The sequence below is a fragment of the Thermobia domestica genome, chromosome 12 (genome assembly GCF_964235325.1).
Source record: "Thermobia domestica chromosome 12, izTheDome1.hap1.1, whole genome shotgun sequence".
In the NCBI taxonomy this organism is placed as follows: domain Eukaryota; kingdom Metazoa; phylum Arthropoda; class Insecta; order Zygentoma; family Lepismatidae; genus Thermobia; species Thermobia domestica.
The window spans coordinates 162,032,648-162,048,978 of NC_137465.1; the positions used below are offsets into that span (position 1 = coordinate 162,032,648).

Sequence of the window (16,331 nt, forward strand, 5' to 3'; positions counted from 1 at the left end):
ACCACTGGTATATGCAAGGGCGCCGATCCTGAGGGGACCCGGGCTCCCCAAATTTGATGTGGGCCCCCTATTGTATTTATGAATATACAGTATTTGGCATAATTTGAATGCAATTTGTCTTAAAATCCTCATATGTATATACCTTCTGCATCTGGATGCCTCTCCCCCCCCCCCCAAATTAAAGAGAAATCGGCGCCTTTGCGCATATGTATGTAACAAAAGTTCCTTTTTGCAGACTTCCTAAATCTACACTTTGAATTGCTCGATTTTGGGGGAAGCATGAAGTTAGTTTATGGTGACCTGTTACTGCCATGAAAACTTCGCCATTTTCCGAAAGCCAAAGGTGACTTCGTTGAATACCAGTTACCGGTCACATACTTTCCCATTCTTGTTTTTTTTTTCTTTCTTTTTTTTTTCTTTCTTCCGGAAGGTGTTGAATTCAGTTCCAGGCAACAAAACGAGAGTAATACCGGGAGTTTGTACTTGCACTATACTCACGAATTCTGCGGTTTTAATACTGCGTATCTGTTTTTGCCTAAGGTTACGCCGCGTTGCCACATTTTTTACAACCCCTCTTCCCCCAGTACCGTCGCAGAGACCCAAGCATGGCCAGTTTCACTGCAAAACCACTGCTTTATCGGACCTGTCTGCATCTCGAACATCTGAAAGCGATTTTTAAACTGGGATGCAGCACCATCAGAAATCACTGACACGGTTTGGGAAATTGTAGACACTTATTTTCACGTATTCGAACCTTTTTCTATAAACCATATTTTCGCTTTTCTTCGAGTTTTTGTAGAATATTGTCTATGGCTATGAGTACATGAGCCGAATCGTGTGTTTTGTCGTCGCTTATTACAACAAAGCTGTCAGTTGTTCCATATAACGGTGATAACTCTGAATTTCACTTTGCAGAATAACAGTCCAGTTTTCAACGAAGTCCACATGAAGTAAAATAGAATTTGTATTTTAAAATTTTATACGATGCTTTTCGGTAGCAATTAATCTCTTTGGATTTTCTTGATGTAGTCATGAATTACAATTCTTACAGCTAAACCAGCAAACCAGCAATGTACGATTGTACGATGCGAAAACAAAGTGGCACAGTTATTTTATACATACATACATATATATATATATATATATAACGAGATCATTGTTTTCCCATCTGGCGTACGTAACACATTCATTTTCAGCAGGATCAATAATTAAAGACCTTCCTTCCACTCCAGGACATTCACCACATTCTTGAAGAAGACAGCTGTCATTTTCTACGGACCATACTACTAAAGGAAATAGGTCACTCATGACAGCTTCTATACAGGTTGCACGTTTGATTTTTTGCAACGCAGTAGCAGCTAACTTAACATTTGCACAATACACACACACTTCCCTCGCAGGTTGCGGACTGACCCACTTTAGTCGAATACTATAAAATTCCGAGTGACCCATTCTTATGCTGGGATTGTTCTGTTTAAAAAGTCCGTAAATTTCTTTGATGGAATGCGTAAGAACATGTTTCGTGTTTTTTTTTTTTTTTTCCTTTTTCCTTTTTCGATCACTGTAATGACATCGCACTTAATTGAGACTTTGTCTGGAGCATTCCAAATCATCACTGAGATAATATTTCAGGCTTTTTATAGATCATCAGAATTTATTGGATGGCCATTTTAAGTAAACTTAAAATTTGTGTGTTTCGTAATCGTAAATTCCATGTCAGATTACTTCGGTTTAAGAAAAGGGAGAAGGGGGGAAGCTCATTTTACTATTCCAGAGAGCTTTTTTGATCAAAATAATAATTAAAAAAAACTGTCAGGAAAACCTTTTAGTCTTTATTTAGTTAATGTGAACGACAAATATATCAAATCATTGCACTTTTATTGTTTTCAGTGTTGCTAACTGTGACATCAAAGTTAACGAAACTTTGCTAACTTCAAAAGGCTTTAGTTAATTCATGAAGCATTGGTCGAGAATGGTATTTGGTGTGTTTATTATTCATGTAAAGTTGAACCATGTGGCAAAATTTCAGAATTTTAAAAGATGGTGTTTTCGAGAAAATGGCGCTCAAAAATGGCGATTTTTGAAAATTTTACAATTTCTCGAATTTTTTGCGACAAAACGGTTGCACACAGAAGCAATACTGTTTTCAGAAAGCTAGTAAGTAGGTCTTATCAACCGTGCAAACAAATTTTAAAATTCGAACCGGAAGTGCTCGAAAAAAATGCGCAAACTTCGACTTTTCAGATAAACTGACGTCCATTTGTTAATTTATGTACAAAAAGATACGCATGCGCAAACCAAACTATAATAAAATATAGTTTATTTATATCCTTATGTACATACCACAACAAGAATTGTAACTCTATCTATCTCCATAGCTGAATGATGGGGCTCCGAAGTTGACTATTTTCTATGTCTTTTACAATTCATAAATTGTACTCCCCATCTTTAATGGCCCATTACTTGGGAACATTTTTTCGACAAAACAAACAAACAAAAAAAAAAAAAAAGTCTCTTAAAAACATGTCTAGTTGCTATAAATAAAAAAGTTTCCAGAATATCTGAGATGGTGATGGGGTACATGCTCTGCCTGAATTGGGATGGAAGGCACCTATAATAGTGCAAGTTTTATGAAATTGAAAATCGTATCATTAGTATTATTACGCATGTTTGTGAAATATCTTGCAGATTGTAGTGGGCTGAAATTTCGGACTGCTATACTTTTTCATTATTATGCGATATGTAAAAGAAAGGGGAGAGTTTATAGACAAGGAGAAAGAAAAAATTAATACCAAACTGCTGTTTATAATTGAGTGAAATCGTCCTTGTTAGCAGTTTCAGTGCTGTACACAGTATTAATTGTTCGATTTCGTTGCTACTTGAGAATTACATTGGAAGTTTTGTTATAATGCAACACATCGTAAAGTGGGACAAGCTGAATGTGTATGAAGATTATACATTAAGAAAATGACAGTAAGTCACTCTTCAGTTGTAAATTTTAAACAAAGAGGTTTTAAAATAAAAAGATCTCGAAAATATAAATTTCTATTTCCCAATTTTACTAAAACATTACAAAAGCTTTGAAAGTGTATTAGGAAAAATTCTTATCAGGAAACCATACTTTTTTTAAGCGAATGGGGTTGTGAAGTAATTTGTTAATATAAATGTACTTGCGTAGGCATGTTCAGAAATTTAATATCTAGGTAAGGGTTAAGAAGCATATAGGGAACACAAAATGTAAAGAAACAACCATTAATGATCTTTCAAAATTTTTATTTGAACATAGAAGTTAAAGCATAATCCAAATCACAAACAGAAAAGAACAGTTATGATTTATTTTACATACTCCTGTGAAGAAGGGAAATTTAAGTCTTGGAATCGGTTTTGTAAGAACTGTAAAAATAAAAGCAAATATCAACATGCACCGAAATGTCCTAAGTTTACAATAGTCATGGTTTCAGATTTTGGTTTTACCTTTCCTTTCCGCACAAGGGAAATAGTAAAAATAAAAACATTACTTCTGAAAAAAAAAAAAAAAAAATAATAATTCAAATATACGTGCAGAGAAACGCTTAAAGTTTTCTTCATTTCAACGGTTTGCTTCCACTTTATATTAAACAAAAAAGAAAGAAAAAAGCACTCCCATGCTTTTGTAGTTATAAACTTTGATCGTAGTCACAATAAGAAATTAATCGAACTAATATATATTCTAAAAATTTTCTTGGAACAGAAGGTAACTCAAAATTTTTTATATATCTTTTTCTTCATTTTATTTTAACTGAAGTATCGTATAAATGTGCAGTAAATGAGTGAATAATATCTTAAACTAGTTGATACGTGACTGTATGCAACCAGTGCAAAGTTACCACTTCTAACCAGTGTCAGTTAGCAGTTTTTCACTGATTAGCTTTCGTTGTATTAACCTACCTTCAATAATTCGATCAGAAAAATATCATTTTCTTTTACTGAAAGTCACCAGTATAGAGATTATAACATATTAGTGAAATATAACAGATATAACAGCAACTTATAACAGATTAGTGAAATCGAATAGGAAACTAGTTATCATTGTGTTAGTAACATAAGAAAGTTCAAAGTCTGTGTATGTAATATTATAGACCAGCGTTTCTCAAACTGTGGTCCTCGAGGTCTGCCTTATTGTCCTTTAGTCCAGAAAATGACAAAAAATAAAATTCAAGCGAATTGTGTATTACATATATTTTACTTTAATTTCAAGCAGGTATAAGTTATTTAACACTTTTGAGTGCTGGGCTCGGGAATGCAGGCTTTCCCAAGAATGCTGGCCTTTTTTGCAAGCTTTTAAAAACATACCTCAAAATCTAGAAATCTAACATAATACAACATGCACCGCTTGAAAGTTTAGAGCTTGCTCTTTTTTATGTATTCCAACCGCAAAACCATTGCAAATAACAAATAACATTTACACGTAGTGCAAGGAAAATGAATGCGAACATTTGTTACCTCGAGCTTAATTACGTGACATATCTAATATTTCTGTTGCTGCATAGTCTGGATTATTCTCACAATCGTCCAATAACTCTTCTTCAGACAAATCACCATCACTGTCGCTCAATTCTGCTTCTAAACTGAAGCGTATTGAATCGTCCTACAGAATCTTTCTCGCCATTTTGACGGTCAAACAATAAACACATGGTTTTAACGTAATAATTAGGATCTTTACGCCATCTATTGACGAAATTCCGAACTACGAAGTCCAAGGGATATTTCAAAACTGCTAACTACGTATAATAAAGGAGCAACACAATTGAAATACATTTTGAATCACATCATGTAAAAATGCGGAATCCTCAGTTTACAAAAGATCAGCTACCCCATAAAAATACGGAATTAGCACTCAAAATGTTAAATAATAGATTATGCAATTCAATTAAGTCAGAATTATATAAATTTTAATAGCAAATATAGATGAATTCTTAAAATGTCTTCTTTTGTTATTATCGATATAAAATTAAGGGAATTTTAATTAATACTGGTTTTAGAATAGTATACTGGTGTATGCTTTTTTAAAATTCCTTTCAAAGAGAAGGTGGTCCGTAAAACATTCTGGCTGATAAAAGTGGTGCCCACTTGAAAGAAGTCTATAGAGAATTTTGTATATAACCGTTTAAGTACTTATGTACTGTGTATGTTACAGACTAAGTAATTGAATTGTTCAACCTGTTGTGTTTTGCAATAAATAAATAATTATTATTTTCTCCTAGGCTGAGTATATGAAGAGATACTATATGGAGCAGAAGCAGCCTGTCATAGTAAGATCTCCAGGTTCACATCAGCAGCCAAGCCCAGAGTTGCTGCGGATGGCAAAACAAGTAAATGAAGTGCTTCCATATGTACCTCGAGATGTCGTGCTCAGAGATTTGGGTAAGTGCTCAGCAATTCAAAAGAGAATCTTACTTACAAAAAAGGGTTCAATGAAAAACCAACATGTTAAATTTTCGTCTGCTTTGTGCTGCAGTCACCTTCTGAGCTAATGCATTGGAATTTTTTTTTAAATAATAATAATAATAATAATATACTGTGAGGTGGTTTATGATATTTTATGGAAGTGTGACTTATCTCTTCTAAGTGCTCCTTTGGAACAAAATATCCGATTATACAATATATTTGAGGTGAAGAAAGCATTCAGTGTGCTACCACTGTCGCATGAAGGTGACAGAGATCTACTGAAATTATAACCGAATAAATTTACTTTAAAGGAACATTTAAAAGAGTTTAGTCACATTCTCATAATCAACATGTGCTCATTGCGTTTTATTTGTAATTATAGTGGTATTTTAGATAATATCAGTTTGGGAAGATGTGTTAAGAATACTAAGCTAATAATTTGATTTGTAATGCTGACAGAGTACTGGTTATGAGTTAAGTTTATACTCATGTATTGTAACAGAATATATTTCTATATTTCGTTACGAACAAGTTGTTTTTAACATTCATTCTTATCGTTCCTTGTTTGATTTTCCTCTGAAATATTAATGGCAAATCTAAACAGTGATTTGACTTGTTCAGTTGTCTATCTTTCTGAAGTGACTTCTAAAATACCCACGATCATACAAGATCAGCACGACATATTTCTGTTAAGTGTTCTCCGTGGATGAGTCAATAGGAATCCAGGTGGAGGACAGTTTCTCTCGAGTGCAAACCGATTAGTAGTTTGGATCCCACTTTAAGCTACGTCCCGTTCTACATAATCCCCGTATTACATAAGCATGTTAAGGTCAAACAAACTCTCTATCCATGTATAATCGAAATAAATGAAGCAAATATATTTAAACAAACAAAAAACTTATTTTTGTGTGTGTGTGTTTTAAACATGATTTTTGATAACCCTGTTAAGTACTCACTTAAAGAATTTGATATCACGTTAACAATTACCCTCAGCCAATCAGAGCGTTCCACCTGGCAGCCAGGTTAACAAAACCTGGCAGCCAGGTGGGAACAGCTCAGTTCGAGCAAGTTGAGGGTGATGGTGGGGTCGTGCTAGAAGCGCGCGTGGGATTTCCGATTTATATTTCATCTAATAATATGCAGTACGATATTCCTTAAGAAGTATTGGTCTTCCGATAAGAATTTCAGTTACTCTTCAGGTCTATTTGAACTTGTTCGTAACGTGTACTTGGGGCCGGGTGGCTCAATGATAGAACTCTCATCTGTGGCGCGTGGAATCCCTGATTCGATTCCATCCCCCGCCATATGAACATTGTGGTGAATAAATACTGTTTGCATGGATTCTCGCGTTTCGTCCCATTTCCTTCATTCCACAAATTATCATCCGTCTTCATCACAGTCTCCCTTAAGGTCAGTGTATTATCGTGGGACGTTAAACTCAAATAAACAAACAAATAATAATAATAATAATAATGTACTCGTGACACTTCGATCTACTATTAGTATCTGATACATAGTAGCCTGCACAAACTAAACCTGAGCCTGTAAACGAAATATATATTTACGCATGTTGTTTTAAAATTGTGCATTGCTTTGAATTAGTTTTTACATTTCAGCTCTAAAATTCATTGGCATTATGAAATATATTGTGAATTTCGAGTCAACAAGACATGTTCATGAATTTAGTTATGCATCGTTCTTCTCTTATAATAGTTATAATTTAATAATTTATCACACACACACACACACACACATACACAAAAATGTATATCACACAATTTCTGTTTTGGTAACGGTTTTGATTAAACTACTTGTTTCTCTTACGATATATGAACCAGAATCTTAATTCAACGAGTAGACTTTTTGTTAGTTTTCTTATATATATATATATAAAAGACGATTTAAATTATAGTATTCCCTTTTCTTCTAATACATCAAAAATATGAATAACATTAGGATAACTGCTTGATAACATTAAGACAAGTAACTGGGAGAAAAGTATAGGTACAATTTACAGTAACGCTATTTAGAAGATGCAAAATTGAAGACAACTGAAATTAAATAGAAAGGTGCAATTCTGATTTACAGAAACAAGCTGTATAATATGCATAATATTGATAGCAAATAAATGCAACAGTTCCGAATCTGCTTACGATTCTGTATTGAAATAGGACGAAATCGATTCATTTTTAAAGCGGGTGGTTACAGCTAATGAAAAATGAATTACGCATAACAATGCTAGACGTAAGAGATGGCTAAGCTCGAGGAAGCCAGTTAACCAGTCCAAAAGCCAGATTACATCCGAAGAAGGTTATGCTATGCATTTGGTGGGACTGGAAAGGAATCGTTATTGTGAGATATTACCTGAAAACCAGATCTTTAATTCTGAGAAGTACTGTTCACAATTAAGTAAATTAAAGCGAGTAATCGACCAAAAGCTCCCTGTGTTAGTCAAAAGAAAGGGTGTTGGTTCCGCCACGATTGCTTGACCACATGTGTCTTTGACGATCCGATACAAACTGTTACAACTTGACTGGGATGTTTCGGTACACCCACTTGTAACGTTATTATATTTCTTACCTATCTTGGCGTTACATATGTCCACAGTTCGAATCACTAAAGTCAACACGCTTAAACACCCTTATTCTTACCTGAAATTGTAAATTAAATTCCTGGAAAATCAAGCACATTAAATATTAGACACAATTAACCTTTAATTCTTCTTCTTATTATGAATATATATTGTTCTGTTGCTATAGCAACGACAGACAAAAACCTATCTTCTTTTCAATAACTCACATTACATAATTACCTATATAAAATCAACACACACATATATATATATATATATATATATATATATATATATATATATATATATATATATATATATATATATATATATATTCTACATTTTTCTTCTTCTTCCTCTTATCAACAAATTGTGCACTTTTAAGTGCTGTTGCCCAAAATAACTACAAGAAAATGGAAGTAATTTATCGCACAGATATGCAATATCGTTGTGTATATGGCAGGGCTGGCTGCTTAAAAAAAAAAAAAAAAAAAAAAAAAAAAAAGTTTTTAAAAGTGTAAGTGTTTGTAAAATCTTGATGAACACACTTTTGTGTGTTATCACGTTTCACTCCCGTATATTATTCGTTTTATATTCAGACCTATATCCCCCATTCATTACTCAAAAAGATTATACTACAAAAGCAGCTTTTGTATTTTTTTTATAAGTTTATGAATATTTGTTTTGTGATTTTTTTAATAGTTTGTTATTGTTACGTGACTGCAATCAAAAATATTCTAAATATTGTTTCGTTTCAGTTATGTTTACTATTAATAAAATACATCTAAATGCCGTACTTTGTGTGTGGGTGTGTGGGGGTCATACAAACCCCACGAGAGGCATTTAGTGAAATCAGAAGTATCTTTGGTATCTGTTTATGTATAAATGGGTCAGAGCCAAAGTGGACTCAAATAATTCGTATCTTTATTCACTTTTCTTACTGATACGCAAATGAAGTCGTTGTATTTCTTTAACTTAGACTAATAAAAGTCGTTGTTAACTAACTTGGACTAAATTAGTTCTTTTGTACTCTGTAGTACTTTGAAATTGTCCATATGTAATTCTGTATAATGGTTTCACTTCTGCAACTGTTTATCTTCAGGGTGGCCACTCACCTGGAAAACCGGGAAAAGTCAGGGAAATTTTTAATTCTGGAAAAGTCAGGGAATTTTGATGAAAAACCGGGAATTTTTACTCGGGGGAAAATTTACGTTATCCTGTATTCCTAACCATTTAGCCGGTTTATTTATATACAAAATAGCTTTGGTCGCTGGGGCTTCGCCCCCAGATCTCTCCTTCGTTCCAGGTTTCGTTTGTCTAGCTCTGCTGGTTTGGGCTGCGCATACTTTCTTCATATTCTTTTATCATTTAGTACTGCCCATGAATTGAGCTGGAGCGAAATCGGGACCATTTTGTAATTCACACACTTGTTATCGGGACACGCTGCGCCCCTGCATCCCGTTTTGGTAGTCACATGATTAATATAACGGCTGAACGGTAGTTGAGTATTTCTGCCGGAAGAGTTCCGAATGTGTGTCGAATTCCACAAAATGTGTGGAATTTTGGTTAATGCGTGTATTTCTATGTGGAATCAAAAACTGTGTGGATTCCACATGCATTTGTACTCAGTGGCGGCAGTACTTTTTGCGACACACGATTAATTGGCTATGCTTTTTACAGATATTTGACCTTTTGACCACCAATTTGAAGTAATGGCATTCCCCTCCCTGAGGCCATTACATTTAATAATAACTGAGCCCCGACCTCTGTACGAAAGAATGGAACATAAATATAAATTGGCCAAACTAGAGGATAAACAAATTCTAACAGTAGCATTTAGACAGATTATCAGAGATTTACACGAAAAAGGAAGAACCATTACATATCCTGTACTGGAAGAAGTAGACAGAATGGAGCTCAGAATATATGATCTACCTGCAAATGGTTGGGAATTAATTGATTTGATTGATGAGGCATTTGAAAGAAGAGGAATATACTGGAACATTGATAACGTATACAAACAAATGGTAAACGCCCACGGTAGATTATACTTTGATTTTAGTAAAACGGGAACGGAAGCAATGGTACACACCAAATATGCATAAAACATCCAAAACCTTAAGATTTTTGCAAAATAACGCCCATAGATCAAAAATTGCAACGATGGAACTAAGAAGATACGCAGAAATAAATAATATAGACATACTAATGATTCAAGAACCTTACTTAATAAAGAACAAATTGGCAGCTTTCCCAGCGACTGCAAGAATTATTTATGGAGGAGATGAGCCAAAGGCTGTCATTGCTATCATGAATAGAGATCTCGAAATCCTAAAAATATCACAACACTGTGACGATTGGAACGTTTGTATAGAAATTTCATATGGACATGTTAGCTTCTGGCTCATAAATTCTTATTTTCAATATAGCATAGAAACTCAAGTATTTTTACAAAAACTACAAGACTTAATCTGGAAACATCCTAACAAAAAGTTTATTTTATCGGCAGATGTAAACGCTAAATCCACTGCCTGGGGTTCACCTACCACAGATATAAGAGGTGAGGCCGTTGAAGATTTTATACAGCAAAATGGATTATTACTACTAAACAGGGGAAATAAACCAACATTTGTGGGCCCCAGAGGGGAATCGTTCATAGATGTTACGTTATGTACTCTGGGCTTAGAAAATACGATAAGTAATTGGACAGTCCACGACAGAATAACTATAAGTGACCATGAAGTAATATCTTTTGATTTGAAAATAGGCGAAATAGAAGCCCATAATGAGACAACAAACATTCAGAAAACAGACTGGGAATTGTTCGAGAAAAAGCTTATCTTACCTCAGATAGAAGATTCAGAAAATGTGAATGGACTTGCTTTACAAATCGAAAAAGCCACTAGGCTAGCTTTACAGGAATCGACACCAAAATGTAATCCAAAACCTGAACACAGCGAATTCTGGACTCCTAAATTAGAGCGCCTAAAGAAAATTCTAAAAGCTAAAAGAAAAAGTTATCAATCAGCTTTATCGCCAATAATCAAACAGAGAAGATTAATCATATATAGAACTGCGAAACAAGAATATACTGAAGAATTGCTTGAATCTAAGAAAAGAAGCTGGGAGAGATTTCTAAGAAAAAACATAGAACTGGATCCATGGGGCCTACCATATAAACTAATAATGCAAAAAATAAACCCAACGACATTATCAACTATAAAAAATAATGACGGTTCTTACACCCAAACTTGGGAAGAAACCATACAGAAACTATCTAGCAAATTTTTTCCAAGGGACTTACAAGATAATGAAAATGAAAATCAACGCAAAATAAGAAGAGAATTTGAGAACATTCAACCCGTAGAAGTCTTACACGATATTCAGGAGATAACAAATACCGAAGTAGAAGAAATTATAAGAAAACTAAAAACAGGAAAAGCTCCAGGCTTGGATGGCATAAAAAATGAAATTTACAAAAATAAGAAAAGTATTTGGATTCCATACTTTACAAGACTGTTTAATTTTTTACTCAGAAAACAGGAATTCCCAACCATTTGGAAAGAAGCTAAATTAATAATATTGTTAAAAGGACAAGATAAAGACCCAACCGATGTAAGTTCGTACCGTCCTATCTGTCTACTCAGAAACATAGCGAAAATTTTTGAAAAAGTAATAGCTAGTAGAATTAATAATGTTAGGAACATTGAAAATGATAAACTACAATTTGGCTTTAGGCCCGGCAAATCGACAGAAGATGCTCTCAACACCTTTGTAGAACAAATTAGAAGAAGCTGTTCAGTAAATAAATACGCGTTGGCATTATTTGTGGATATCGAAGGCGCGTTTGACAATCTTTGGATTCCTTCATTAATTCAAAATCTCATCAAAATAAATGTACCGGAGTATTTATTAAACATTATTAAGAATTACTTTACAGATAGAAAAATATTAATTAAAGGTGAAAAAGGGAATATTGTAGTTAAGACAGAGAAAGGATGCCCCCAAGGATCGATCTTGGGACCGTTGTTGTGGGACATAGAATTGCAGCCCTGTCTGGAAATTCTAAATAGTAAAGAAGAAATAGACCGAGTAGTGGCTTTTGCTGACGACATTGCAATTATCATCTCAGCTAATTCACGAAGAGAATTAGAAATTAAAGCAGAATTAGTCATTAATATCTTACAAAATTGGAGTAACAAAAGTAAGCTAAGGCTATCTGCGAAGAAAACAAAGTATATGTTGTTCGGTACACAACTGCGTAGGAATCCAACAATCAAATTAGGAACTAATACGATAAAAAGGGAAGCAGAATTCAAATACTTGGGTATACACATTGACGAAAAACTAAATTTTGGGCCACATATAAGATATATAGTAGACAGGGGTCATAAAGTTGCAAACAAGCTAATATCGATAGCAAATACCACGTACAAACTACCAAGGAAAATAATTAAATTATATCAAGAAACTTTATTAAGTGCAACAATGGCATATGCTTCAAGCGTGTGGGCCCACAGATTGTTGGAAAATAATACCTTAAAACAAAATGTCGATAGACCTCAAAGGAATTTATTAATAAGATTAAGTGGAGCATTCAGTACGACACCGCTTATTACGTTAAATGTTTTGTTAGGAGTCAAACCATTAAGTTTAATTATCAGGAAAAGAGCTGCAATTTATTGGTTAAAAAAATCAAACATGGGGAAAGTACAAGAATTACTAAGCACTCAAAGTAAAACGGTCGAAGATATAGAAAACGAACTAATAAAAATTTGGAACAAAAATTGGCAAGAAACCAATGTCTCACGTAGATTGTATAATATAATACCAAAAATTGATATTCGTCTCAAATGGCAGCACTTTGACCCCAACCCAGGACTGATACATTATCTCTCAGGACACGGGCCATATGAACAATACCTGTACAGAATGGGTTTGAAAGAACATTCCAGATGCCAATGCCAAGAACTAGGCACGCCGGAACACCATATTCTATGGTGTCCCCTCTTGGAAGATCAATTACAGGGAAGAGATGACATCAGAACAAAAGAAACAGGGGAAGTCTTAGCTAAGGAAGAGGACTACAAAATATTAAGTAGAATAGCAAAGGAATATTCTGATCTAAGAAAACAATTATATAAAAGGCAACAAGAATAAGAGAAAGACTTTTTGGAAATGTGATACAGGAATAAACAAAATGTAAAAGAAAACACTAAGGAATGAAAATGAATGTGTCCGAGTGCAAATGAGAATCTTCCAGGACCGGAGTTTTTGCTCCAGGAACGCTGGATTTCCGCGTGTCCCGGAAGAATAGTGTGAATGTGCGCTCGACGCATCCCCGGCATCCAGCCGGATTGGAACTCCGGATGTGTTGAGCGGGTGTGCACGGAAATAGGTGGTGGGAAATAGGGTAAACTTCAAAACAAAGCAAAAATAGCATATACATAACATACACTAAAGATCCTATGCACAACAAAAGCCAATTACTCGGTAAATGTCATACAGTGTCCACCTAGAACCTTGTTCGTGTAGGTGTCAACACCGGTCCCAGCGCTCACGGCGGCAGGACACAACTGACCAGGGCCTGCACTAAGTGCTCCGAGTGGGTCCTGGACCTCAAACCGTTGCACTGAGGACCAGAACCATAGAAGTCAATTGTGGAAAACTGAAATGACTAACACGACTTAGGATCAATAAGGAAATCAAAGTTTGCGTGATCGCAGAAAAGTGAATGGGTGTTGTAGTGTGCAGTGTGGTGATAGTGGTATGTTGTTTTTATTACGGAAAAGTTGTGTTTTCACACACAGGAGTGTGTAGTGCTTATTTAAGCGTGCAATATTTAAATGTAAGTGTACAATAATGATGCTGAGTTCAGTGGTGCAAATATTATCATCCTCTATTAGAAGAATGTAGTGAAAATTTATTTAAAAAAAAAAATCACACAGGAGGAAACCTAAATTTAAAAAAATGTCAAAAAATAAAATAGGTGGAAAGCCTATCATACAGGTGAAACCTAAATCCAATGAAGATGATACAAAAAATAGGTGGAAGGTTATTATATAGGTGGAAAGCCTATCATACAGGTGGAAGGCCATCACAGGTGAAATCTAAATCTAATGAAGATGATGATAGTACAAAAATAGGTGGAAAGGATATTATATAGGTGGAAAGCTAATCATACAGGAGAAACCTGACTCAATGAGGAAGATGATCATAAAAACTAGGTGGAAAGCCTATCATACAGGTGAAACCTAGACCTATGAAGATGATGATAAACATACGAGAAAGGCTAAGTATGATAAAAGGAACGAGGATGAAACAATTGAAGACTAGAGTAAGCTAAACTTGAGTCGAGAATAGAATAGAATAGGAAAATTAGAAGATGAACAAATATTAGGTAGTTAGGAGTTTATATATAAAAAAAAATATCTTTTTTTTTCTTTCTTTGTTGATTTTGTCTAAATTTTATTTTGTTGTTTCTTAGTGTTGTGGTTTCGTCCATTTTTCCATCCCTCGTCCCTGTCCTCCCTTGTCCAAATTGAAAACCAAATGAATGATGAAAAATAATAAAGCAAAGAAGATTGCAATGATGATAGCCCTGTTTCGGTTAAACTTTCAGGTGCCGAAACTGAAAGGCGCGATCTGAGCAAAAAAAAAAAAAAATTCCCCTCCCCTTAGTTTTTACACCCAATTCCGCTACTGCATGTACTACTGTTCTAAAAAAAAATCAGCTACAAACAAAATTTTCTGATTTCTTAAAAGCACATTTTATTAGTGCTCATTTACTTCAGTTCCGTTGTTTTGTTACACAATATTTCTTATCTATGTCGACCTGTTCCCCGGTTGCATAACCACCGCACGCCACTGCTTGTAAGACAAAACCAGCAGCGATGGAAATATTACCAAAAGCGATGGAAATATTACCGAACGTAAAGAAATACGTACAGTGGGCTGTTGATGAGAAGAAAGTACCACAGTGCAAAAGCTTTGATACTGTAAGACATTTCACAAATGAAAACCTTCTTGGTGCAAAACTTGGCTTTTTCACAACATTAGCAAAAACTGTTGAACCTTTCCTGCGTGAATTTGAGGGAGAAGCTCCATTAGCTCCTTTCCTTTACAACTCGCTCCAGGCCATAGTATTGTCTGTTGCAGGTCGTTTTGTGAAAGATAGTGTTTTGGAAGGCCGGCCATTGGTTAAGATTGATTTCAATAATAGCGAAAACTTAAAGCCAGCCAAGTTTGTAAACATTGGGTACACATCAAAGGATGCTGTACGAAAAGCCAATACCGTATCGGATAGACAGACTCTTGAATTTCGACAAGACTGTCGCGCAGGATGTCAGAAATTCATACTGAAAATAATGGACAGGTCACCTCTAAAATTCAACCTGACAAGAGCAATTTCTTTCCTGGATCCAAGTGTGTTTGTTATGGATGACACTGTAGCTGCAAAGAGATTGTCCGATTGCCTAGAAATTGTAGTATCCAAGAATTGGATTTCAGGAACATTAACTGATGAAATCCAAGGTGAATTCAAAGTTTTTGCTAAAAATCCTCTTGTATTGAAAGCAATGAGGACTTATAACAGGAAAAGTAAGAGATTAGATGAACATTGGATGGAGATGCTACATTTAGGCGCATGCTCAATACATATGACTGATTTTGTGAAATTTCTCCTCATTTTATCTCATGGAAATGCTAGTGTGGAGAGGGGATTTTCAATCAACAAAGAATGTTTAATTGAAAATCAAAGCGAGTTGAGTCTAATTGCACTCAGTCAGGTACATGATAAAATTTCAGCTGTGGGTGGTATTGATAAGTTTCCAATTACAAAGAGGGTTGTCCATGCTGCCCGCAATGCTCATGGAGTATATGTTGAGTCTCTGAGGAATCAAGAAGAGGAAGAGAAGAAACAGAAGAAGAGAAATGCCATTAAGGATAAAGTTATTGAACTCGAGGCGAAGAAAATGAAGTGGTTGAATGATGTCAAGGAGAAACTGTCTGCAATTGATGATGAGATTATTGGTTTGAGGTCTTAAAACATTTAAGTGGATGTGGTCTTAACTTCAGTTTGATTTTAGTGAACTGCAAGTCTGTGATTTGAGGTTTTAAAACATTTCAGTAAAGTAGTGTTCGTTCCAGTAATTTGTGTTTTAGTAGTGGACTGTAAGTGTGTGTACTTTTGTAACAAGTATTAAGCTTAGGATTGGAAAGCGATAGGGATAGACATTCCTCTTCTCGTTCTGTGCAACAGTTGGTTACAGTGGAGTGGAAACACACAGGAGAATTGAAAATTAGGCAAGTAAGTGATTAAAATTAGATTATT

General features: G+C 34.8%; 1 protein-coding gene across 1 annotated transcript in view; it reads left to right on the plus strand.

Moving 5' to 3' along the window:
- LOC145666801 (lipid droplet-regulating VLDL assembly factor AUP1-like) overlaps positions 1–16,331 on the plus strand; it is a 71,293-nt gene that overhangs the window by 35,386 nt on the left and 19,576 nt on the right. The window contains exon 7 of the mRNA XM_081734364.1: positions 5,244–5,403. Coding sequence (XP_081590490.1) covers positions 5,244–5,403 — 160 coding nt within the window. The remainder of the gene's footprint in view (positions 1–5,243; positions 5,404–16,331) is intronic.